Source organism: Eumetopias jubatus, unplaced genomic scaffold (genome assembly GCF_037043125.1).
Source record: "Eumetopias jubatus isolate StellerSeaLion01/CBP00866 unplaced genomic scaffold, mEumJub1_p1.0 scaffold_1, whole genome shotgun sequence".
NCBI classification, from domain to species: domain Eukaryota; kingdom Metazoa; phylum Chordata; class Mammalia; order Carnivora; family Otariidae; genus Eumetopias; species Eumetopias jubatus.
In genome coordinates this window covers 163,049,996-163,076,131 of record NW_028274807.1, presented here as the reverse complement: position 1 = coordinate 163,076,131, position 26,136 = coordinate 163,049,996, and the positions used below count along the sequence as shown (strand labels likewise).

The following is a 26,136-nucleotide window of genomic DNA, read 5'->3' as shown; positions in this document are numbered from 1 at the left end:
AGGACCCCAGAGCAGGGACCAGCAGGGTGAGGTTAACTGGGGGCAGAAGCTCTGTTTTCCGTCACAGAGCAACTCCGAGTCAAATCATAAAGCAGCGTGAAATGACTGTCTCAGCGGCCCCGGTGGCTTTCAAGGGGCTCTGTTAGAGGACATCTCGCCAGCTCCTGCTGACAGTGGTGCTTTAGCGTTGCAGATGGGGTGGGTCCACGCCAAGAGAAGACCCCCCGCGACCTGAGAGTGGGTCACACACACATGGCACAATGTTACCTGTGGCCGTGGACTTGCAGCTGGTGGGGCACAGATGCCAGTGTCGGAGGTGAGGGCTGGGAGCTCTGTTCTAGCTAGCTGCTTGTGTAACCTTGGGCAAGTCACTTAACCTCTCTGGTCCTCAGTGTCATACCCGATGAGCCATGACTTGGGGCCCTGTCCTTAGCACATCACTTGTCCTAGCTCTTTAACTCGAGCCAGACTGTGAGGTGTTGGAACCATGCTACCCTCAAGGTTTAGAGAGGTGAGGTGACTGCCCTGAGGTCATGCAGCTGGGATGTGTGGCGGCCAGAGGCAGGCTCCCTGCTCTAAGGGACCGGAGCAGCACCCATGCTCCTCTAGTAAAACGAGAGAGGGGGAGGGCGGCTGGCAGGGATGATCAGCAAATTCCTTCCCTGTCCAGGGCCATAAGGAAGTCTCAGCTTTCACAGTGCTGTGTTATCTTGATTCCCAGGGAGCTCCCAGACACCCGTCGGGTATTGGTCCACCTCAAGGACCCACACGTCTGCTGCAGGTGAGAGGGTGAGAGGAGTGGAGACAAACATCGGCTGGGGCTGGGCTTTGGCTCCAGTGGCGTGGAGACCAGCATTTTGAGAGTATCCTCACTGCTCTGCAGCCTAACCTGGTACCAGTCACTGACACCTCAGTAATGTCCCGGTGAGCCTCTCCTAATGGAAACCCCAGAACCAGTCGCTGTAGGGCCAGTGGCTATTTTGGGGGGAAATCACATAAACTGTTTCATCCCAAAACCCAGACCCCACTGATGGCTAAACCCTCTGAGGCCCTGTATACAGTTGGTGCTTAATATATGTCCTAGTCTCTCTCCCACCAGTGTGTTCCTTGAGTAGATTCAATCATGTCACTCCCCTTCCATGGTTCCCCCTCCTAGAGAACAAATCTCAAACTTACCAGGCTAACATTCAAGGCCTCAAACCTTCTCCTGGTCCCATGTGTCCTATAATCTGGCCAAACTCATGACTTAACGGTTCCCAAACACTTGTGTGGGTTCAGAATGCCATGCCTCGGCATGGGCTGTTCCTTCTCCCCAGAATGTCTTTTTTTTCTCTTTTTCAGCCTAGTGAGCTCCTATTTGTGCCTCAGAGCCCAGCTCATATGGCCCTTCCATTTGCAGATGAGGAAACTAGGCCTGAGAGGGGTAGTTAACTTGCTGCTCCAGGCTACACAGCCAAGTGGATGCAGACATGGAGTTAGTAAGAAGAATCAGCATCCAGTGAGCACTCACTGTTGAAACACTCTCACTTAATCCTCTCTGGCTGAGCCAGATCATAGTATGGGAAAAGCCACGAGAGGGTTCTGAGCTGAGAAATGCCATGTTTGGATTCACGGCTGACTGCAGAGCTGCAAGGGTAAGGCAGGGAGAGGAGAGTCCAGTGCTGGGCTCTGGGGGAGTGATGCTGGGGGTCCCATGGAGGGTTGCGGGGGGGAGTGCAAGTGGGGAGAGTAGTCAGACTCTGGGTATACTTGAAAGGGAGAGCCCAGAGCATCTGGGAACTGCATGTGAGATTTGAGGCGGGCAGGAGTTTGGGAGGATTCCCATGTACTTCCCTACCTGAAGGGCCTCTGCAAAGATGAAATGCCAAAGAGAGGGACATGTCCCTGGCACAACACTCATGGGAGCTAGTTATTTCACATTAGTTCTCTTTCCTTTCCCCTCTTTCATGTGCAGGAGAAGGGAAGGCTCTGGAAGGCCGGGGACTGGGCCCTTCTCACCCGTAGGGCCTGGCCCAGGGCTGCGCTGCATTGAAGCCCCCGACCCCATTCACTGGCCTCAGCCTCTGCTCATGCGTGGTGGCAGGCCTGGTCTCCTCAACTAAGCCTGCATTCCAGGCTCTTGCTCTGTGGACCCCAGTCCTCCCCAGGGTTCCAGAAAGAGGGCAAGTTCTTTGTGGATGTTCAGGTGGGCTCACAAAGTTCAGCTAGGACCCGAAGGCTGGAGTGGGAGGTGAGCACCAGGCAGGCGGCCAGTGCTCTGTGGGCTGAGAAAGTCCATCCGGATCCTGCGGGCTCTGGGAAGCTGCCTGCAGGCCCAGGACATTTCCAAAGATAAACCCTGTCTTCACGGCTTCCAGGCCAGGGAGGGCAGCTTGGGCGCTCAGAATGGGGATTCTGGAAGGCAGGAGCCCGAGAACCCCCAGGAGGGCCGAGTGTAGGGGACAGGCGGGTGAGAAGGCAGGGGAACAACTGGACCCCCTGAGGACCTCATGGTTCACGGGAGCCCCTTCCTGAGAGCCCTCAGGCCTATGAGAGCAGAGATGAGCCAGAAGGACAGCCCCGTCTGCAATGGCAGGGGCGGAGGGGGAGGGTATGGGCATTTGAGAAGGGGCCACTCTTTGTCCCTCTGGAGGTCAGATCACTTGAGTTCCAAACACCCCTGGAGGGCAGTTTGATCCACTATGAGGGCACTAAATAGATAATAATGGCCCGCATTTCTCAGGCAGCTTCCCAGGGCTGGCCATGCACTGTCTCCTTCAGTTAGGGCAACCCCACAACGCTGAGAGGGCAGTGCTAGGATCTCCCCAAGCACAGGTGAGGCCATCGGGGCCCAGAGGGGCAACAGCACCTGGCCAAGCTAGAAGTGACAGCCCGAGGGTTCATGAAAGCCCGGTCAGCCAACGCAGGCCCGAGGCAGTAAGGCTCCAGCAGGCACCCAAGTGGCTGGTTGAGTGCCAGTGTCCTGGGTGGGGTGGGCTGTGGGTGGTCAGGCTGTGCCAGGAACAGCCTAGGACAGACAGGGCTGTGGTTTAGGGCCCCATTCAAGTGAGAAGAATGAAGTGCCCGCATTTCTTTGTCTGTAAACTCAGCTCTCCAGAGGGTGTGGCATGGAGGGGCTGATGAATGTGCTTGTAATGTGCTCTTTGTCTGCAAGTGGAAAATATGTACACACCAAGAAAGAGCCCCTGTCCAAGTAGGCCTAGGGACTTGTGAGCGTCGACCACAGGCTCGCGTGTCATGACAAGGACAGGGACCCTGGACTGAGGGCCACCCGACCCTTGCTTGCCCATGATTTCCTGGCCCTGGCCCTCAAGCATGGCTGGGACCAGCCAGCAGGCCACCCCCTCTCCTGTGGGCCCGTTCCTGGGCTGGGTTCTCAGAGGTGGGAAGACCCTTGGAAGCTGCAAAGCTGACCCAAAAAGGAGTAGCATTTCATGATGACGAGGAACCACCCCCATCCTTAATACTGTCTCCTGCCCCCCACTATCAACCTCATCTCCAGGATCATCGGGGCTGTATGCAAGTGCTGAACCCCAAGTTTCCATAGCTCATGAAGAGCAGGAAAAGTGACCCATGAGTGCTTTCGTGATTGGCCTCCAAGCACTGTGTTCAAAGGACTCCCCCGTATGTCAGCTAAGAGTTACCCAAACTTCAGGTGTCCACATTCCGCCTTTCTGATGTCTGTCTTGTGTCTGTACTCCCGTAGCTGCTGATGACATCATGGTTCTCCCCTCCTCTCCTAAAGAGACAGAGCCTCTCTCCCCACCTCCTGGATTGGGTTAGTCTGTGGCTTTCTTTGGCGGATGGGACATGAGTGAAAATGATGCCGAGAGAGTTTTGAAAAGAACTCCTGCACAGGGGCTCCCCCATTCGTGGTCTGTGGAATGCTGAGCCGCCCGTGAACAAGCCCAGGCTGGCCTGCTGCGTGATGGGCCCATATGGACCGGTTGCCCCTGGCACCCCAGCCAATAGCCAGTAAATCCCCAGAAGAGCTATCCTGATGTCCTACAGCTGACCTACCCACGGGGCAGCCCTGCAAAGACTGGCAGAACTGCTCAGCCAAGCTCAGTCCAAACTGCCAATCAGGAGAACCATGAGCCAAATAAATGGTCGTTGCTGAAAGCCACCAAGTTTGGGGGCGATTGTTACACAGCAAAAGCTAACTGATATTTTTTACTCTATCGACTCACCTTTTCGCTTGAGTAACTATGTCAGCTTCGTATGTGCATTTTTCTCTGTGCAATAACAGGTTTGATGTGCTAACTATTATTTTTTTCTAAAATACATTAAGAAAACTGTATCATTTTCAGACAACAGAAGTACATATACCTGCACACGGGTGTAGGAACGATTCATTCCCCTCATTTGACAGTTAAAGAAACTGAGGCTCAGAAAGGGGCAGTGACTTGCCGAAGTTGAAACAGCCAGTAAAATGGCAGAACTGGGATTCGGTTCCAGGCCTGTCTGAGACCAAAGGCATGGATTTATCTCTAAATCCGCACCCTTCTCCCCACACACGGGCCCCCCCCGAGATAGTGACAACCACGCCCCTGGGGGGAAGAGGAGGGCGTGGGCTGTCCTCTCTGCCCCCACCCAGGTCCTCCCTCCTTCCTTCAGCGAGGCTGGCCTTACTCCCAGAACTCGGTGACCGGCGAGGTGAAGTTGTTGGCGCTGAGGGTGATCCACAGGCTCTTGTTCCTGCGCATAGTGTCTTCCATACACTGGGGTGTGTTCCAGCTATGGTTGCAGTGGGCCCAGGGCAGCTCCGACTGGAAGGACTGGAACAGGTAGTATGTGGCCCAGGCCAGGATGATGACATAGTATATGTTCAGGAGGGACACAATCACGATGGAGGCATAGCCGATGCCTGTGGGTGTGGGCAAGAAAGATGAGCATCAGGAGGGGGGCCAGGCCTACCACGGCCACGTAGTCAACCCTGGCATCTCTAGGGCTGGGGCCAGGAGGGGCTCCTCAACAAGGACCAGCAAATATTTGTAGGATGAATGGATGACTGGATGGATGGATGGATGGATGGATGGATGGATGAATGGATGACTGGATGGATGGATGGATGGATGGATGGATGGATGACTGGATGGATGGATGGATGGATGGATGGATGGATGGATGAATGGATGACTGGATGGATGGATGGATGGATGAATGGATGACTGGATGGATGGATGGATGGATGGATGGATGGATGGATGGATGGATGAATGGATGACTGGATGGATGGATGGATGGATGGATGGATGGATGGATGGATGGATGAATGGATGACTGGATGGATGGATGGATGGATGGATGGATGGATGGATGAAAGAACGGATGGTCTGATAAGGTGGAAGAATGGAAGGATGTAGAGAGGAGGGATAGCTCAATGAATGGATGCTATGCACATAGATGAGTAGATGGATGAATGGTCGGTTGGTTGGTCGGTTGGAAAGACAGCTGAATGGATGGATGTTGGATTGATGGATGGATATCCAATTTGTTGACGGGTGTATGGATGGTGGTTGGTTGGAAGGTTAGGTAGATGAATGGATGGATGAATGAGTGGACAGCTAGCCAGAAAGATGGATGGCTGGTCTAACCATTGACTAATGGAAGAAAGTTTACTGGATGGATGGATGGATTTATATAGATGAATGAATGAACAGACCCACACATCCTCCCATCCCTGCCAATTAAAACCATAACAGTGATTATTTTATGGGTGCATACTAGGTGTGAGGCACAGGACTAAATGTTGTAATGATAATAAAGCTACCCTTAATTTGGAGCTTACTATGTATACGAAGCACTTTTACATAGCTATGTCATTTTGTCTTCATAGCGACCCTATGAAGTAAGCACATTATTTCCATTTTATAGATAAGGAAACTGAGGCCCAAAGAGATTAAGTGACTATTGCAAAGTAACAAGAGTTTGAGCAAGAGGAGGAAGTGGGACTTGAAACCATACAGACTCCTGATCTGAGCACCCATCTTCTGCACTACGTTGCTACGCAGCTGCTAGCTCATCAATCCTTCAACAACCCAGAAGCGGGAACAGCCCGGACATGCCGAGCAGCTATGGTGGGCAGCAGCATCACGGCAATAATGTGCCAACTGCTACCCCGGGTCAGGCACAGTGCCAAGTGGACTTGCATGAGGCTCCAGTGTACCTGGCAAATAGCCGGTGCTCAATAAAAATGTGCTGAACTGATGAACACCAGGCCCCGAGTGGCTTTTGTCCCATACTCACCGGAGAACAAGGGGCAGATCTTTTCCCAGCAGGTGATTCCCCCTTCAGAGGTGTATTGGCCTATGATTACCTCTAGGAAAAACACAGGCAGGCCGCCGCCAAACAGGAAAATAAAATACGGTATGAGAAATGCACCTGCAGAGAGAGCAGAGTTGGTGAGGGTCAGGCTGTGGCTGTCACGGGGGCCGGTCCCGAGCCCTCCCAGCCAATGAACTGCAAGAGAATGAGTGAGGGACATTGGGATAGAGGCCAAACTCTTGGACCTGGTTGAAAGTTCTCCAGGCCTTGCCCACCTGTCCAGCTAACATCACCTTTCCAGTGGGCCTTCTCACCTCCTCCAGATGCACCAGGTGCTTTTTTAAGCCTCTGAGCCTTTGCTTACGCTGTGCCAACTACCTGCCTGCCTTCCCCACATCCGTCCATCTCAAACATGGCCTCCTCATGAAGCCTTCACCCGTTCTTCCCCAGGCCCGCCCAGGGCAGGCAGCTAAGAAGAACTAGTGAGGAAGGGTGCAGTGGTGAGAAGCAAGAGGTGGGCATCTCCAGCTTGGGGTGGGAGCCAGAGGAGGAGTGAAGGCAAAGAGCCGGGGCGAGGGTTCCTACCTGGTATCCACTAATGGCTTCAGCGGGTCCATAAACCCTTTGAAACTGTGGGCAACTTGGGTCTATGGCTATGTGCTTTGTTCTGGGGAGCGTCTAGGGCACTCATCAGAGTCCCAAAGGCGCCTGAGACCTACAAAAGGTTAAGAAACCAGGCTCTAAGGCAGAATTTCCCAAAAGGTGGTTCTTCTAACTTGGGAGGCCGCGGCATGCCATCTGCTGCCATACGAGCCTCCGATTGAGGCCGTCACGAGGGCCGAGCCGTTCCTCCCTGCCAAGGGCTCTTTGAGCTCTCTCCTGCACCAGGGAGGTCTCTGTCACATGCTGCCGGACTTTGACACCTCCAACAGGAGAGGATTCTAGCTCAGAGCCTTCAGCAGGTGTAAAAAACAAAAAACAAAACACAAAACACAAAAACCCAAACCAAAAAACCCAAACCAACCAACTAAGCAAACACCCAGACAGAGGCCTTATATTTTTAAAACATGATCTTCAAAGGTGGTCAAAAAGAGACAACTTCAAGGTATAAGTTCTGGGGACGTGACCTACTGCATGGTGACCATTGTTAACAGCGTTGTACTACATATTTGAAAACTGCTATGAGAGTAAATCTCAAGTTCTCATCACCAGAAAAAAAGTTATAACTATGTGAGGTGATGGATGGTAACTGAACTAATTGTGGCGATCATTTAGCAATATACACATGTATCAACTCATTTCGTTGTACACCTTAAACTAATACACGTTATAAGTCAATTATATCTCAATACAAGGGAAGAAAATTTTAAATTAAAAAGTACTAAAAATACCTTCACTGTATTTTTTTTTCCTAGATACCTTTCTATCACAGCAAATGATACTGGTTTTCCATTTATCAGGGGGAAACAAAGCTTGCTTTTGAAGTGCCTTTGGGTTAAGTTAGAAAAAGCCAAAGCAAAGGCATATGGATCTGGGCGAATCTGTGGGACACATGGGCCTGGCCTCACGGCCTCTCTTCTGAAGGGATCAACTGGAGGGTGAGAGAAAGTGAGGGATCTGCCCGGGTTTGCAGAGTAAGACACCGAGAGAACGTCACCTGACTCTCAGTCATGCTCATGTCTTGCCTCTGAAGTGGGGTGGGATGGGGTGGGCATGCAGGGGTTCCAGGTGGGGGCCTGGGAAAGCGGGGCATGGAGAGGCCCCCACGGTCTGGCCGCTCCCTCTCCTCGATGGCCACTCTGCCCAGCCCAGCCCAGGCTTACCTCCACCATTTTTGTAGCAGAGGTACGGGAAACGCCAGACGTTGCCCAAGCCGACAAAGCCACCAGCCACGGAGAGCACAAAGTCGATCTTGCTGGACCACTTCTCCCTCTGAGGGGGCTTCCCCTCGGCCTCATCTTCGGGCCGCGTGCCTGGGCTCTTCCCTGGGGATGGCTTCAGGATGTCTTTGTGAAAGTCTTTCAGACACTGCAGCTTCTCCTTGGTGGCCATGTCCTCCTCGCTTTCTGTGGGGGACAAAACAGAAGCCAACGTGCGCTCAGTAAGGGATGGCCTGTTCGTCTTCGGCACGTCTCTTTTCTCACCCATGGGCTGGCGGGCTCTGACCAGTCCAGGCCTGTGGCGAGGGGCCTGCCATCCCGTCTGTCCACTGCTCTGACAACAACCCGAGTGATTCGGACCCCTCTAGGTGATCAGGGTCCTGGAGATTCAGGAATTGACAGGTTCTGTTCCCCAGGCACCTTCTCAACAGAAGCACAGGGACCCCATGCCTGTCATCTCCACACGTCATACGTCATTCTATACCCGCAGGCAGAGAATCATGAAGCCAAACCACCCCCGCCCCCGACCCTGGCATCATCTCTACAAAATATGACACACTCTGGGCAACTCTAAGGTAACTTCCCAATAACAGCCTGCCTCCATTTTCTAGCAACGAGCAGATACCGTCTCTGCATCTCACATTTGCCTAGAAAATTATGGCTCCCGTTTCATTCAAGACTCAGCACGGTGCCTGGCCACAGGAGGTGTTCGTTCTGAGCTTTTAAAGAATGGATAAACATAAGTGAATAAGGAATAGGGTTTCAGGCTGAAATGGGAACAATATTTGAAAAGGAGGTTTCCACCAAAGTATGGAAAATGGGTATTTATGAAACATATTTGCAATTCATTAACCAGTCCCATCTCTGCACTGTGAGGATTATGGAAGAATGCAGGTGAATCTTCCTTTGTCCATCCCTCTCTATCCACTCTCTGGCTTGCTCTAACTCGTATACCATCCAGGCTCCTTTGCCCTCTGACTCCCTATTGGGTTCAGCAATGGAAGGGCCCAGGGGAGGTCGTCTCCAAGCCTCCAGGAGCTGTTCAGGATCACCCTTAGCCCACCCCTGCTTAGGAAGGCTGCCACCAGCCAGGGCAGAACATCTCCTTTCTCTACTTCTCAGGTCCCCGAGTCCTAACCCCACCCCCCCCAACACGCACCTCGGTCTTGAGGGCAAGAGCACCATGAGTCCCAGCCCAGGGGGAGAGGGTGCCTTTCAGGCTTTACCCCCACATGGCAGAGGCCACAGGAGACAGCTGAGCTGGGGGAGCCAGAGTTAGCGGGCCTACCCACCCCTCCCTGAGCCTCACTCTTTTTATCTGCAGAATAAAAAGCTTGAAAGCAAAGGCGACCAACTCATAATCAAACAGCCTGGGGTACTACTTGTCTTCATGATCCAAACTGTTGGCCGACACTGAAATAACAGAGAAAAGTGGAGATTTCTAGTTTTTTCAGAACATGTGAAGGGCGTCGGGCCACACTGGGTTCACACTCCTTATGGGATCCATCAGCTGGACCAGATGCAGCCCCATCACCCAGGCACACCCGGGCCAGCTTGCCACCCGGCTCACAGGACGTCACCAGTTGGGGATCTGAGTCTGCCTTGTCAAAGTGCTTAACACCACCCGATCATGTCTTGTTCAAGTCCTTGCTTCCTTGTTAACAGTCTCCCCCTCGACTGACAAGAACAGAGGCTCCGTGGGGCAAGGACCTGTCTTATCTACTGCTGTGCCCAGAACCTGGAGCGCAGGACGAGAACTGATGTGTAATGGTGCTCAGGGTGGGGTCTGCAAGCAGCTGCTGCTAAGTACAAACCCCAGCCCTGCCACTTCCCAGCTCTCTGACTCCAGCCATGTCGCAGCCTCCGCGCCTTGCCTCGCGTAGGTGGCGGTCGGGGCAGGGCAAGGCGGGGGCCGCCTGCGGACCTGGGGTGTGCAGAGAGAAGGTGCACTGGCCTGGCCCCAACAGCTGGGCCCGCAGGGGCCTTGCTTGGAGGAGCAGAGGCACAAAAGCACAACAGAATCCCCATTTCCCCCACGCCTCCTTCCTCTCCCTGGCTCGGGGTGGGGGACCCTGATTGTTTCGCTATCTGGCCATGAGCAGACCAAGAAAAGGCTTCCTGGAGCCGCCGGGCGCTCGCTGAGCCCTTCCTCTGTCTCCTGGAGCGCAGACTGGCGGCGGCATCCGCACAGCCTTTCTTTGCCCTGCTCCCTCGAGGCGACGTGGGGGTCCGGCCGGGCGTATGGCTACTGTAAAAATAGCCCCAGCGGCCAGCATTGTTCCAGCATTAATATGTGCAGCCCCCGATGGTTATCTGGGCAGCCCATTGTGGGCCGGCTGGATGGGAGCATAATTGGAGGATGTGGGACTCAAGTCCCTCCTAGTGAAGATGTTTTTCAGGGAATGACCCCTGAACCTCCTCACCAAGAGGGTCGGTTCCGCCCTTTCAGGCTCTCCTTGGATCTCGGGGCTGCAAGGCACTTCACAAGGTCAGACAGGAGGAGGAGGGAGGTGGCCGGCTTCTGCCCATACAGGCAGCTGGGAATGGCGAAGGTTCTTCCCCACCAGGACACCAGGAGCCAGGGTCTGCTTCCCTGTGGCTACCCTGAGAGTCCTTGGCTCTGCCCTCTGGGCCCCGAAACCAACCGGCCAGGCTGGCGCTCAGAGAACCTTGCAGAAGCGCGGGGATGGGGGTAGCAAGTTCCATGAGACCCTCTGCTCTGGCCTCTGGTTTCCCACGAGGGGAGACCTCCAGCCCCCTCTCCACTCAGGACCCCATCTTCCCAACGCCTGTGGCTGAGCTGGGATGTGGGATGGGACTTGAATGGGGCAGAACTGGGGCCTGTCACGCATCTGGCATTATGGGGGTGTCCCTGCTCCTCATCCCAAGGGCATCCAGGGATGGGTTCTTCTGTTACATCACCTGTCTCATCCATGGCTGCCACAAAACAAGCCCATGCGCCCTTCAAGAACACACAGCCAGCAGCCCTACCTGTGGCTCCCTCCCTGCCAGGTCATGGTCCATGGCCTCACCCAAGACTCACTCACTCATGCCTTGATGAGGCCAGATCCAGAAGCAAGCATCCCACCTCCCTCTCAAGGGACTTATTCCAAGCCGCTCCGGGGTGTCTGACCAGCCCCATGCCTGCATAAGCCCACTGCAGAAAGCCCCTTGGCTTCTGCCTCCTGTACATTCCTGGCATCCACCCACATCTCTCCGTCGCCATGGCAACCACCACCGTCGGGGCCCTGACAGCTATTGCCCGGGCATCCACGGCAGCCTCCTCCCAGGTCTCCCTGCTGCTACACTGTACCAACCCCCCCACAAACTGTTCTCAGCACAGCAGCTGGGGGCAACATCTAGAGCATAATCAGTCCAGAATGCACCCCCCACCCCCAACCTTCCATCACTCCTGGAAGAAAACACAAACTTCTCACTGCAGCCTCGCCCCCATCTCCCCATTCTCCCCTCTCCTTGGGACACTGGTTCCACAGAACTGCTTTTGTCCATCCCACGCCTCAGGCTCAGGCTCCCTAACACAGCTGCTCCCCGAGCCCTCCGGTGGCAGCCTGACCCCTGCAGGAATTAGAGTGTGAGCCCTGGCAGAGAAGTTGACGGCCACTTCCCAGCTGGGTGTCCTCAAGCAAGTCACTCAAACTCTCTGATCCTTAGTGTCCTCATTTGTAAAATGGGGCTAATCATGCCCACCTCATGGGGATGACGTAAGGACTGAATGGTGGGGGGGCGGGTGTGTGTAGAATGCATGGAAAGTACTTAGAACAGTATTTGGAAAGTAGCAAGTACTCCTTAAATAGTAGCTGCTGTATTACAGTTGTCACTGCCATAATTACCGGGTCCCACCTTGACCTTGGGGTATATAAGGCCTTAGTTCTACTCAGGGTGACACCAGCAAGGCCCAGGGAGGCCAAGCGACACTCCTGAGGTCATACAGCTGATAGTAACAGTAACTGTAATGTGCCCGAACCTTCAGCTCTGACCTACCCCCTCTGTCAGCCCGGCTCCACCTCAGACACCGCCTTCCCTGGAGTACTGCCATCCATCTCCACGGACTCATGATGAGGCCCACCGATTCCCACCTGTCACCCCGCAGCAGCCCCCCACCCCCACCCGGTGCAGTAAGCACTTAGGAACAAGCCCCCCCAGGCGCTCCAGCAGCCAAGAACTGTTTTCCTTGGCGCCAGGCCCAGGGCTATTTTGTAGCGACCGTGATACATAATTCCCCATTTTAAGAGCTTCCTCTTTGGTTATTACAGTGAGAAGCGATTAGAATCAGCATCAGAATCAGCTCTGATACAGAGGCTCCAGGATGAAGCCTCCCTCCTTGGCCAGCTGAAGTTCTCCTTGTCTCTCTGCTCCAGGGGTCACGGCCAGAACTGGCTGTGCCTGAAGACCGACCTGCAGATCACCTGGTCAGCTTTGGCACGTCCGTGGACAGATCCAACCTGGTGCCGACAACGCGTGCCAACAATGCCAAGGATTTATCAGAAGTTCCTTGGTTTCTCCCCAATTTACAACTACCTGATTTTTTGGTATTTAGTTTGTGCTTAGCTGTCAGTAAATAGTGTTCTATTTACTCCCCAAACAGCCTTACTGTGGAAGGGATTTTTAGTACTGTTTTACCGATGAAGGAAGTTGAAGCTCAAGCAGGGAAGTGAGCGGCCTGCCTGAGGCTAGGCACCCAGGAAGACTGAAGTCAGAACTCCCATCTTGATCTGCCCAGTGCCTAGGGCACCAGAGCAAAGTTTAGAAAGGAGGAGGCCTCTGTGCTGTTTGCAGATGGGGCTGCTAAGGCCAGAGGGAAAAGGAATGCAGAGGTAGAGCAGGGTAGGGCTAGGGCCTGGATATCCTGCCCACATTCCACGCCCTCCCAACCCCCCTGGCCCCAGGTGCCCACACACCAGCCAGCTGGATCTTGAATCAAGTTACAGACCCTGCTGTGGCTGCCTCCCCCAGCATCTGCCACCTCAGTCCAAGGCTGTGGGGAAACCAAGCCCTTGCCTCTTTTTCCTGGATGAGCTGCCCGGAAGCTGGGACATTTTCACCCTCCCCTGCAGAACTTGAACCTTCTCAAGTAAAAACAATCAGCTTCCCACAAGAATCTCTTTGGAAAAGAATGATTTAAATCTCTCATTGTCACTGACTTATCCACTCACGAGCTTCTACAAGGTTTCCAAATTAAGAAGGCAGGTACTTCACTGTTTCCTCTTTCGAATACCTCCCATCCCAAAAGTACTTAGCACACAGTCAGCCTCTAAGATTCATCTCTGGGCCTCACTGGACAGTTAGTGTTTCTCAGCAAACCTCTGGGGGCTAGGTAAGTGGCTCCTAGAATCCCAGGGGAGCTCTGGATGACCCACCTATTTTACAGCTGGGGATACCGGAGGCCTGGACCACACTGTCCTGTTGGGCTCTCTACGGAATCAAGCATTCCAGAGCAGGGCTTTAGCCTCTCCTTTCCTCATTTCTCTGCCCACTCCAGAGCCAGAGTTCTGGGCTCACTGACGTCACGACCCAGCTGTGTGACCCGGAGCAAGTAGCAACCTCTCTGTACCTCATTGGTTAAAAGAACTCACCTCACAGGGATTAAATAGGACGATGCCTGTAAAATGTCCAGCACAGGGCCTGGTACATACAAAGTGATTAACAAATATTAGCTATTATTGAAGAAAATAGCTGACCACCTTGGAATTTTATTAACACTGGGTGGCAGGCATCATATCCTCAGTGTTTTAAAAAGAAGAAAAAAGCAAGCTGCCTCTAAGCGATGACCACAGGCACGTTTATTTAGCACGGTGCTAAGTGCTTTGCAAGCATTTTCTTAGTTAACCCCCTCTCTGGGAGCCATTACCGTCCCTGTTTTGCTGACAAGGCCTGGAGAGGTGAAGTCACTTGTCCAGAATCACACAGCAAGTAAAAGGCCGCTGGAGCTTCAGATGGCTCCCAGGTCTGGTTTGGCCTCAATCCCATGTTCTCAAGCACTCGGCAGTTTTGGATCACCTGCTTTAGCAAGTTGACAAAGTGACAATCAGGCCTGGTGCTTTTAAGTCAGCTTCAAGCAGCTGGACTGGACACATTGGAGAAGGAGGTGATGGTGGACAGGGAAGTGAGGAGCCACAGGACACAGGTGACAGGGGCCCAGGGCCCTAGGGGCGGGCTGGGCAAGCTGATGAAGTGGCATCGATAGGACTCATGGCACCCCGGACCAGAGGCTTCCTCCAGCAGCCATGGAGAGCCTCCCAGACTTCTCTGACAGATCCAAAGGAGCTCCTTCCAGCACTGTGTCCACAAACTCCAGGCAAGGGACAGGCTCAGTGAGTAGGAGGGCTGGGATCGATTAGTAATGTCTGCCAAGGGCATGCTCCTTAGGTACCAGCCTGGCCCTAGGAAGCATTTAAAAAATTAAGCACAAAAATAAATAAATAAGCACCAAAACCCACCCAACCAACCAAACAAAAACATGAGGTGTGGTGAGAGCACTATTTTACCCTGGGCCTTAAGGGTTGCTGTTTTTGAAGAGAAAGTAGAAAGGAATCAAAGAAACGTTTTTTGTCTTTTTCATAAAATTAGGTATACCTTTAAAAGATTTAATCATTGGCTTGAATCATGTGGTCTGTATCCTTCTGTCTTGTTTATCTGTTTGTATCTCAGGATCACTCATGCCTGAAAATCTCAACGGCCTTCAAGGGCCTGGCAGGAGAAAGACAGGGTACAGTGGGGAAGCCTCAGGGAGGAGGAGGGTCTGTGGCAAACAGGAGTCCGGGTTCCAGCCACGGGTGGCTCTCCCCAGCTCCCATTGCCTTACCTACATTTTCTAATTTCTAAAACACTGCGTGGCCCAAACACAAACTGTCGGCCTTGTTTGGGCACACCATTACCCCAGGTCACCCAAGGTGGCCACAGCAAAGGGCAGGGCAGGTTTGCCTGGAGATGCTGACCAGCCCAGCCTCACAGGCCCAACGGCTGGCCCCATTGAGGTCATCCAGGAAGTCTGGCATTGTTTTGCCCGGAACAAAGCCGAACAATGAGCAGCCACATTCTGATCCTAGTGAAAGTGAATTCTGTTTGGGGAATTGTTTTTCGCATGACATCTCTGGGGACAGGGCTTGTGATCCACATGGGGTTCAGTGTCTGTGGGTAAGGTCTTCCCCTCCCCTGATCTAACTGCAAACCCCCCACCCCACAAAAACTTAGGTGTACCTCAGAGACCCCTCGTTTCTGCTGAGAGCACCTTGCCTGGAATATGACCGGCCCTCAACCCACGTCCAGTGTCGACTTCTTCCCAAGCCTCACAGAGCCTCCCCCTTCACAGCTCAGGGTACTAAAGCTTGGAGAAGGGGAAGGTCTGGCCCAGATGACACAGCCACAAGGCAGTGGGTCAGGATTTGCACCCAAACCCTGCCTCCATGTCCCCAGAAGGAAGGTATCCTCTGGACAGGGACCTACCAGAACGAGTCCTACTTCTCAGTCTGTGGTTTACAGAGGAAAAAGTGGGTGAAAGTGAACAGGTTTTGCATAGAACTGGCCTCTGGGACAACACTCGTGGCAGGCAGGATGTGGGCCCAATGTACTGCCACCTTATGCTCTTGTCACAAAAACATTTACAGGTAAAAGGTCTTGGGGACTGGGTCCAAATATTTTTCTTATCTTGGAGGTGGCAGGCTCTGACCCAAAGCCCAGAGAACCACAGGCAGTCAACAGAGATGAAACAAAAAAGAAGACATGCAAATGGTGAGGGGGTGGGGAGGAAGAAGGCTCCAGGCTAGGCCGGGGGAGGGGCCGGGTGAAGAGGCCCCCCGCGGGGGCGGGGGGGGGGGGTGAAGGCAAGCAGGGCACCCACTATGCACAACACAGAGGCGCCCCGGGCAGGGCACCGGCCAAGCAGGCCAATGAGTCATGGCAAAGGGCAATGGACTAGGGGCCAAAAGGCTGGGCCTAGTTCCGGTTCCACTGGGTCACGTGGGCCAAGTACTGCCCCTTTGCACCTCGGATGTCCAGGGTCAAAAACAGAGCAAGGGCAGCTCTGGCAAGCAGGGACTACTGAATAAACACTTCCTGAGAAGCTACCCTACTAGGTGCCAGGAACTGGTCTAGGACCCGGGGGCAGGGAGGTGAGCCCCCAGGAGCTGATGTTCCAGAAGGGGAGGTAAATATTTACAAGATAGGACCAGCATGCAGAACACAACCAAGTGGGATGAGATGTAGGTGACAGGGACCCAGGAGCCAGTGAGGCCCCTCTGAGGAGGTAAAGTTTCACTGCGGGGGCAGGCCTGGCCCTGGGCAGCAATTTATTTATTCTTCTCAGCAGCCTGGATGAAGGAAGGAGGCCCAGAGAAGGGAAGCCACTTGCCCAAAGCCACACAGCTGGGATCTGAGCCCAGGCAATGGGCTTCAGGGTCCGTGCTTTCAACCACACTGAAACTGAGGTCTGTGTGGCAAACAACTGGGGGAATGGTGTTCTCAGGGCAGGGAATGGTGTGTACCAAAAGGGCCACACTGGCCCCGGTAAAGGAACAGAGAGAAGGCCAGTGTGGGACAGAGAACAAAGGCAAACAGGGCATGGGGTGACCTAGAGAGGAGGCCGGGTCTGGAGGCCAGGGTTAAAAGCTGGATTTAGCCAGAGGCTAGTGGGAGCCCCTGGAGAGTTTCGTGCTCAGTGAGGACTCCACCATATGGCTCCAGCCCCTGATTTTTCCTGACTGTCTGGCCAACTTCTCCCTTCCACCCTGGAGGGGGATTCGAGGGCCCATGGCAGGCTTTTCCCTGTAAGCTGTTGCTAATGGGGATTCTCCGGTGGGGGCCTGGGAAACCCGAGTCCTTATCCCGGACACCCCAGAGCCACCCAGCCCCCTCGTCATGTGCTGAGCAAGTACCTGCAGGACTGGCTGAAGGAAGCCGCTGTTCTTTATAAAGAGGGATCAGCCAAGGATGGGTGGCGGGACCTCCTTCCCCTTGGCCAAGGGCCACACCACCAGTGCCACAGAGAAGAAAACACCCTTGGGGCGCCTGGGTGGCTCAGTTGTTAAGCGTCTGCCTTCGGCTCAGGTTATGATCCCAGGGTCCTGGGATCGAGCCCCGCATCGGGCTCCCTGCTCAGCGGGAAGTCTGCTTCTCCCTCTCCCACTCCCCCTGCTTGTGTTCCCTCTCTCGCTGTGTCTGTCAAATAAATAAACAAAATCTTTTAAAAAAAAAGAAAGAAAATACCCTTGTGTACTGAGTCTGGACCCTCACCTCTCCATAGGTGAAGTCCATGGGTTTGGGAAGAACAGGGTCAGCCTCTGACCCTAACCTGGGGGAGTGGGTCAGGCACTTACTCACCTGGGGGAGTGGGCAGGAAAAGCCCCAACTGTCCCATGGTAACTGAGCACCTACTACCCTGCTGGCGCAGGGCCACTGCAGGGGGATTCAAAGACACCTTCCTGTCCTCAAGGGGCTAATGTCCAGAGGCAGAGGGGAGGGGCTCGTTTTGTCAAAGTAGCCCAAAAATTATTCTACAAGTTCAGATGCATCTGGTCAAGGGCGAATGAGAGGAGCTTCAAGGAGCAGGCTCCCCGACACCCTCCCGGCTGGGTCCCACGGCCTGGCTGGGCCTGGATTCCCGGAGGACGCAAGAATTCAGGAACATTCTGGCCTCATGGATTCTGTCTGAGCGGGCTCAGCCCTCAAATGCCACTTAGGGAGATTTCCAGCATACGCCATCACAACTAAGCTTAGCTAAAGGAGAGGAAGTAGGGAGAGAGGGGAGGGCTGCCATGATGTCTAAGGGGGGTGCTCAGGGGCCTGTGTTGGTGCACAGGGCAGTGAGTCAGCAGGCAACGGTCTCCTGGCACTGAGTCACCAGCCACAGCCTGTCACTCTCCTCCTGTCGGCTTCCTCACCACCCCAGCCCTCAGCCTGGTTGGGCCGGAAGTGGGGGTGGGGTAGGGTCTACCATGGTCCTGAGGCAGGCTCTGTAGAACCCAGGATTATTTCTGGAGGTCACAAAAAAAGAGACCTATGAGAAAAAAGAAAAGTTCAGTTTCCATTTCCTCAGACTTCCCCTTTGAAGCCACTCTCCTCTTATTGGTGGTGAAAAGCAAACAGGGCGGCCCCTCCCTAGCTCTATAGAAACTGGAGAGAGATAGGCCCTCAGTGACAAGGCCAGCTAAGGGCACGCCTTTGGCCCAACACCCACTCAGAGCCAGTCACCTCCAACTCTGTCACCAGGGCTCTGCCAGAAGTCACATCTCCATGGAAACAGCCAAAGCACTCTTTGCTAAACGGCCTGGGGAAGTCACCTCTCTCAGCCTCAGTATTACCGTCTGTAAGATGGGCATAATCTCCCATCTACAGTGCGTGAAGGCTCCTCGCTCATTAAATGTATGTAAACAAGGTCCCTGTTATGGTTCCTCTTTTAAACATGTCTCTCCTCAATGAGGAAGGACCTTCTTCGTTCCTAGCTACCTCACCCTCACTTAGAAGATTAGCTCAAGGGGAGTTTGGTGCCTGTGGAACAAAGCAGCTTGGGATTTAGCAAGACTCAGTGGTGGTGATCAAATAGCAATGTCTGCTGCCGGCGCCCCCTTTCAGAGCAAAGGGGCTTGTTGCCTGGAATTTCCTCCATTTATCTGGAAGTCAAGTCTCAGGTGTCCTCCACCATCCGAAGCCCACCTGAGACCCCCAGGGGCTACCAAACCACACACACCCCAGGCTTTCTCACGCCTCCATGCCTTGGCTCATTCTGTCCCCCTTGCCTGGCACACTGTTCCCCAAGTAATACACAGGCAATCCTCAAGCGATCCCCTAGGACAATGGCCCTGAGGACTCCCCAGTGCCTTCCTTGGGCTCCGTGGGTCACACCACCTCTGTCCCCATGCTCACCAGCCCATACTGTAATTGTGGGCCAGCTTCCTGACACCCAGTAGAAGGCCCAGCACTATCAATATTCATCAAACAGAAGCTTTAGGGCTCACAACCCTGGAGACACTCAACATCAGGGTAAACGTGTGCTACCTCAGAGCTGCGAGGGCCCCTCAGCTCGGCGCATAGAGCAAGGACAGCAGCAGATGCTGGGACCGGGCAGGGCAGCCGACAGAGTAAGGGTAAGCCAGACATCCCCTCCGGACAGGGGCTGTGTCCCCGGCAACTGAGCACAGTTACCCCCAATGGTCAAAACTCTACAAAGCTTTGCCCTCTTTTGATAGATGAGCCCTAAATCTTCAGGAAATCACTTTTCATGAAACAACATGTTCCCTGAGCATGTTCCAAAATGGACTTTGAACTGAATGCTCCTCGGTCTCCTAAAGGTTTGCCAGGTACTGCTGGAGGCTTCTCGTGGATCCTGCACAAAAATTGCAAGGCACAAAGTGGGGACCTAAGGGTATTGGCACATGCAAATGCAAGCCCACTTTCTAGATGAGCAAACTGAGGCCCTGGACCCATAGCAGATGAACAAGAGCCACCAGCCTCTTTCACAGCTGGGCCATCAGCGCTGAAGGAACCCTGTTTCAGAGGGAAAAGTGAGGTGGGAGGGAGGTGGTGGAGGGCGGGATGCTCCCAGCACCCCCGACCCAGTGGGACACAGTGGGCGCCGGAGGCTGAAAGTAAAGCTCCTATTACCAACCTTGCTGGACCCGTCGGGTTGGTGGATAGTGGTGCGGCGGCAGGGGCAACTCTCAGGCTACAAGATGATGCCTAATAGCAGCTACTGCTCAGTTAGATGAAAATTCAGCATTAAAATCCATACCGGGGGTGGGGTGGGCTCGAGGGAAGGATGACATTTCTACATTGTGCAGACCATCTCCCAGGGCAACCCCCAGACGGCCTCCAACCTCCCTTCACCTTCCACTGTAATTCCACCCCCGGCCTGGTCGTGTTCACCATGAGCACGGTGCCTCCATGTGGCCAGTCATCCATGCGGTGACACAAAATGAGGCTACCTCAACCATTGGAAACTCCCTAGAGGCATGCCCCCTAGCCCAGCCAAGCTTGTTTCTAGCCCATCCCACTGCCCACCATGTCGCCTTCAGCTCAAGAACTATTGGTGGCTCCCAGCTGCTTGGAGAATCATCTCTCTATTTCCTCACCTGGAATCCAAAGCTCATGGTACTTGACACTGTCGCTGGCCCCAATCTCTGCCACCTTACCTCTCCTCCAGTCCTGCCTGAGTCTTGGGACCTCCTTGTTTTTTCCATCATTATCCCGTTCCATGCTGTGTTTTGTGGGTTCCCTTCTGTTTAGGAGGATCCCACCCACCTTTAAGACCTGGCCCAAGTGTCACCCCTCCAGAAAGCCCTTCCTGCCCACCCCATTTTTCCCCCTTCTCTCCTCCTGTGGCCTGTGTCATCTCACCATTCACTAGGTGCAGGGCTCTTGCTCAGACTTCAACCCTGGACAGAGCTCAGAGTTCTCCTTGAGACAGCTCAGTTTCTTCATCTGTAAAGTGGTCCCCATAATCTGTGAAACCATTCCTTGCCAAAGTCTCTGGGCCAAGCTGGTGGAAGACCACAGGCTGCCTGAGCATTGGCATTGCCTGGGACTCTGGCTGAAAATCCAAACGCTTGGATCCGCCCCGGACCTCCTGACTCTGAATCTTCAAGGTTATTAAACCAACCCCACCCCCCCCTCAAGTGACTCTTAGAATCAGGTGAGGTTGGGAAGAGTGGTGCTAATGAACTGGGAGAAGCTTGGTAACATGTAAAACAAAATCAGCCAGTTAAAGAGACTATTATGGGCTGACGATAATGCACATGGGCATGCATAGCTGTGTGCACACACTGTCCGCATAGGCCCACAGATGATGGTCCTGCCAGACTGGGAGCAGGTGGGGGCTGGGCCCGGCTGGGGTCCATTTCGGCCAGCCCCAGTGAGTCCAGGGACGACCCCAGAACCATGTGCCCAGCCTTGACAGTTTGCCAGAGGCTCCCCATTCCCTCTTGCCACTGCTCCTTATAGTAGCCCACTTTACAGGTAAGAAAACCAAGGCTCAGAGAGGAAACAGGACTTGGCCAAAGTTACCCAGAAAGCAAGTGACAGAATTTGAACCTGGGACAAAGCAATACTCCCTCTATCCGCTTGCTAAAGTTAAAAGGAGTTTGAGAAATCAAGGATGGGGCCAGCAGGTGGATTACCTTGGGCTTCTGGGGCAGGGAGTTGAGTGGGGTATGTGATCCTGGGGGAACAAGCATCAGAGACCGTCCCACCTGGCCCGGGGGCAAAATCCAGCACAGCAGACCTCAGGCAGCATCTCCAAAAAGACACAAAGTACAGGGCATATCGCCTGGGACTTGGGCGTCCTCAGCTGTCACCCCTGCACGGGGGGGCGGGGGGGGGGCACTTTTTCCCTAAAGTGGAGGCAGCAGGTGGGGCCTTCCCAAAAGGAGAAGCACCTGTCCCTAAAATGCCAACTCCCCAAACTCAAGGAACAATAGCAGGAAAGGACCCAGGAGGGCCAGGTGAGGCCTCAGCTCTGCCAGTGACCACTGCTTGACCAAGGCAGCACCCGGCCTTCCCTGGGCTGTGGTTTCGGCCAGCTGACCAGCAGACCTTAACAGCTCGTGAGTGCAGGATCCCAACCATCCCTCCCACACACAGGGGCACACAGGTGTACACACACACAGGCTCTACACATCCGTGCGCGCACACACGTCTCTGCAAAGGCAACCTCTCCAACAGAAGAAAACATACACCATAAATACACCTGTGTGTACCTCAGTTTCCTCAAACACAGAATGACGATAGCAATAGTACCTACTTCTTAGGGTTGTTGCGAGATGAAATGAGCTAATAGGCACAGGCCACTTAGTACTTGAACAAAGTGTGAGCTATCAGGACGATGACCCTGAGACCGGCGACAGCCTGGACTCACAGCCAAGGCCCTGCTGGGCACCTTCCATATCCCCTCACAGAGCCAGGATCGGGGTTCGAAAGCAGGTCAGCCAGTTCCGAGATGTGGGGCATCCCCCTAACACTCCTGCCTCCTCCCAGCTGCCCCTGCCCTTCTATCCAGCCTCCACTCCTCTTCCACTGTGCGTGGAACCAGGGGACCCTCCCAGGATACCTGCTGACTATGGGGCGATGTAGGTCCTGGGGGCTGGGGGCTCCATGGGGATCCGAGCATGGATGTGGGCCCTCCTGTCACCTCCTCTACCTCGCCTCGGAGTAGGGTTGGGAGAACAGCTCAGGCAGCTGCCCCCAGTCGGGCAGCCAGACCAGGGCTTGCGGCTCCCCAGACCAGGTGTCAATGCCCCATGGGCAGCGGTGCCTGCCAAGCTGGGGAGGCAGGAGTTACAGGGCGTGGGGCCTGGCCTTGAGAGCCAAGTTTGTGCCACAGACACTGGGAAGCGGGCTGCAGAGCGGCCCCGACAACCCGTAGTGGAAGAGCAGACCAGCTCCTCGGAGCAGAGTGACCGAGCAGCTTCCCCTCCTTCCTTGCGCAGCTATGAAGAAAACTTTTGGGAGAAGAAGCGGCTTGGTGGTGTCCCCCAGATTGGCTGCAGCTATAGAAATCAGATTCTGGGACCCCTCAACTCCCAGCAGCCTCAAAACTCCAAAGGTCCTAGCTGGAGGTCCCTGGGTGCCCAAGACCCCTCAACTGGCCATCAACGAATGACAGATCAGCCCTGGACCCCCAGTGCCCAGGGTTTAGAGATAAGCAGACTGAGGCTTGAAAAGAGGAGGGGGCTTTCCAGGAAGCCCCGAGTTGGGCCCTGCTGTGGGACTCTGGGCAGCCTACTGTGCCTGTTCCCTCATCCGTAAACTGTGGCCGAGGACGGCACCAGCCCCTCAGGGCGCAGGGGTGATCACGTGAGTCGATGCAGATAAACCACCCAGTACCCAGCCAGGCGCACAGACGGGTCCTGCTAAGACATCGCGGTGTGAGGGCGAACATGATTCCTGTTGGAGCCACTCTCAGGGAACTGCCTGCTAGTAGGAAGGCAAGACAATAGCAGTTATGGTTAAGAAGTTTGCCAGCCCCAGGGTGGGCTACTCCAGTCTTCAACCCCAATTTGTTCTGTGGACGTGTACTAGTTCAGGAAGTTCGACACCGTCATTGGGTCTAATGTGCCCGTTTTACTGGTGGGGAAATTGAGGCCTAGGTGCAAAAGCTTCTGTCTCCAGTGTTTCAACTGGGGTTCTAGGCCTCCAGTTCCCCTGCCCGCTCCTACTATTTGGATGCCTAGGACCAGCTAAACTCCTTACTTATTTGGGGAGCTCCTTGCCAGGCCCAGGATACGCAGAGCACTAATCCCACAGAGGTCTTTGACTCCAAGGGAATGCCCTCTGCCTGTTTACCCGGTACCTCCGGTCAGCTCAGGGGCTGAGAGGCTCTAGCAAGTGAGGATCTGGACGGAGGCGGTGGGTAAACAGAGGGTCCCACTGGTGGTCTGGGGTGGGCGGCTTGGGTAGAGTTCTTGGCCAAGGGGAACCACGGCCCACTCCAAGCTGGACACCCCTGGGAAAGACCTTGTTCCCACCAGGCCTCGGGCCGGCCCACTCAGATCAGAGCAGTGAAGGGCTCCCACATTTGCCCTCTGCTCCCTCCCTCCTGAGTGGACTCCCTAGACACTGTTTCCTAGGTAACTGCAGCTGTTGGGGACTCCCTAAGCTTGAATCACAGAAGGCTGCCCAGTAAGTTTCTGTAAGGGGACCGAGGCTCTGTGAGCAGATAGGAACACAGGTGGACATGCAAACATGACTTAACCCAGACATTGGGAAACTGGGTACATCAGAAGCCCTCGAGAGTATAAAAGATGCCCAGCACCTTGGCTACGGCCCTCAGAATATCTGCTCATGAGGTCACAATGCCCCTTCCAACACAGCTCAAGTGCCCCGAGACGGCGTACTCCAGAAAAACGCCAGTGATTAGGAATGTCCCTTAGCCAGGGGACGTTCTTTGGTCATAGAATTTACTGTCTCTATATGTCATTGCCTGGGAGGCCCTGGGCTTTCACAGCTTAGTGCATTTTTGCAGGCCATTTCGGGCCCCAGAATGCACATCCCTGCTCTTCTCCATTCTCAAATGAGACCTCCTCCAAGAAGCCTTCCCTGACCATCCCCTGTCCATCTCCTAGCAGAAAGAATTGCTTATTCCTCGGCTGTAGTCCTAGTTTCTTCCTCCCGCGGTCAGAGGATGCTCTGGGGCAGTGGGTGGGCCTCCCCTCTAGAGGCGGCAAATGGGGAGGACCCCAGTGTATCATCGTCTTAGCAACCTTTTGTTCCAATTCCAACTGTTCTTACATCCTGGAAACAAAAATAGTTGCAGCTAACATTATGTGCCTGGCACTCTGTTGGGCATTTGATATAATTCTAGCTCGTAGTAATTTTTAAAATCATGCTATTTTTCTTATTCCGTTTTAAATCACTTTTCACTGATTATGGCCGCTTGCTTTTCTCCTATAATCAGTCCAAAGGTAATGAGACTTTATGACTTTTCAGAGACTCTCACAGAACAAAAAAAACCACACTCCAAATGCCTTAGAAGTATGGAAAGTGCTCCAAACTGCATAGCCGGTTCCAGAGAGGAATACCAGCTCCCTGGGTGGAGTGACTGTGCGTGCCCAGCTCAGTGCCTGTCACTTGGGTGCAGAATTTTTACCCGGTCCTTACCAACCATCCTATGAGATGAGAAATCTTACCCTATCTGAGGCTCAGAGGGGTTGAGTGACTTGACCAAAGTTGCACAGCCAGGAAGAGGCAGGGTTCCAGAATCCTGGGTTCCCCACCACTGGGCTCTGGGGCATCTCCTGGCTCTGGCCTTTGACGCCAGGAAGTCCCCCTCTTCACTTGACACAGGAAGAAACTGAGGCCAGCAGTAGGTACGGGTGTCATTGTGCACATTAACCAGCTAGGATTGGAATCCAGGTCTCTTGAGCAGGCCCAGATGGCAGGTCCTGGGTCAGCCTCAACTACACAACAGCAGGAACAAAAAATCCACCTCTGCAGAGGCTTTGTGCTACAGGCTTTGCAAGGACCTTCCCGTTTCATGATGTATACCTGCTGGGATTACTAAATACCGGCCCCTCAGGCTAGGAAGAACTGTTAACCATTTCACTTCGGGCTACCTAGAGCAATTAGGTGGCTAATAAGGAATTGGTGAAGGGAAGGGACTGAGCCCCGGGCGCATCCCCACCCCCACCTCCTCTGAGCTTGCTCTCACCCTGATCCTCCCGCACTGTCCCATCCTCTGCAGCAGCCTGGGGACTTAATCAGCTTATTCACCCTTTAGATAGCCTGGCCGATCAGAAAAAGTCTCCTTTTACTCCTTGGAGACAAGGATACCTGAGATTTAGGCCACAACTATAAATAGTCGAGAAATCCGTCCTTTTAGATTGACTCATTTATTGATTTGGTCAGTTGGTTCCCACTGACCCCCAGATGGTGGAATTCCACGTAATTCCTCCCCAGTATTGTCCGTGGAGAGGAGTGGCCCTCCTGGCCTCTCCAGCTTTGTTCTCTGAATTCCCCGATGGGCACTACCCCCTGCGAGACCCTGTTCCCCAAATCCCCTTTGCCGGGTTCCACTTTTGCCTCTGCTGCGTCACCTTAAAAGGTTTTGGTTGGAAGCTGACTCTGTCACTTGTCTGCTGCTGCAAGCAGTGACCCCAGGAATGTCAATTCCCCCTTGGGGCCTCAGTTGCATCATCTGTAAAATGGGCCATCTCGAATTCCACAAGGGAAGGCAGGAGCAAGCGCTTTAATACATGAGTGGATTTGCTCTCAGGAGAAATGCCCATGCGGTTCATTTCGTGTGGTTAAATCAACAACAACACTGACTGGGGGGCAGAAACAAGCACCCAGAGCTCTTCTGTCCCCTGGGGAAAACAGCAGATAAACAGTTCCTCCATCCGGTGTTCTGTGACACACGAACGGCTTAGGCTGCTGGCACTGCCACCCCCTCCCAAGGCATTTCGCCTGCTCCCCAAACCATGTGAGTCACCAAAACTAGGTGAGACACCTCGGTAGAGTGGGTTTCCTCCTGGCACCTCTGGCA

The 26,136-nt window shown here is 54.0% G+C and overlaps 1 protein-coding gene across 9 annotated transcripts in view; it reads right to left on the bottom strand.

Moving 5' to 3' along the window:
* The window catches only part of SLC6A6 (solute carrier family 6 member 6), an 82,803-nt gene that overhangs the window by 35,070 nt on the left and 21,597 nt on the right, over positions 1-26,136 (bottom strand). For 8 of the 9 annotated variants that reach the window (XM_088027134.1, XM_088027135.1, XM_028101844.2 and 5 more), the window contains 3 exons: positions 8,091-8,333; positions 6,250-6,384; positions 4,633-4,867 (listed from right to left, as the gene is read on the bottom strand). In XM_088027134.1, coding sequence (XP_087883260.1) covers positions 4,633-4,867; positions 6,250-6,384; positions 8,091-8,319 — 599 coding nt within the window. In that variant the 5' untranslated portion in view covers positions 8,320-8,333. Of the gene's footprint in view, positions 1-4,628; positions 4,868-6,249; positions 6,385-8,090; positions 8,334-26,136 lie in introns of those variants that run through there. The other variant, XM_088027141.1, reaches the window with a different exon arrangement.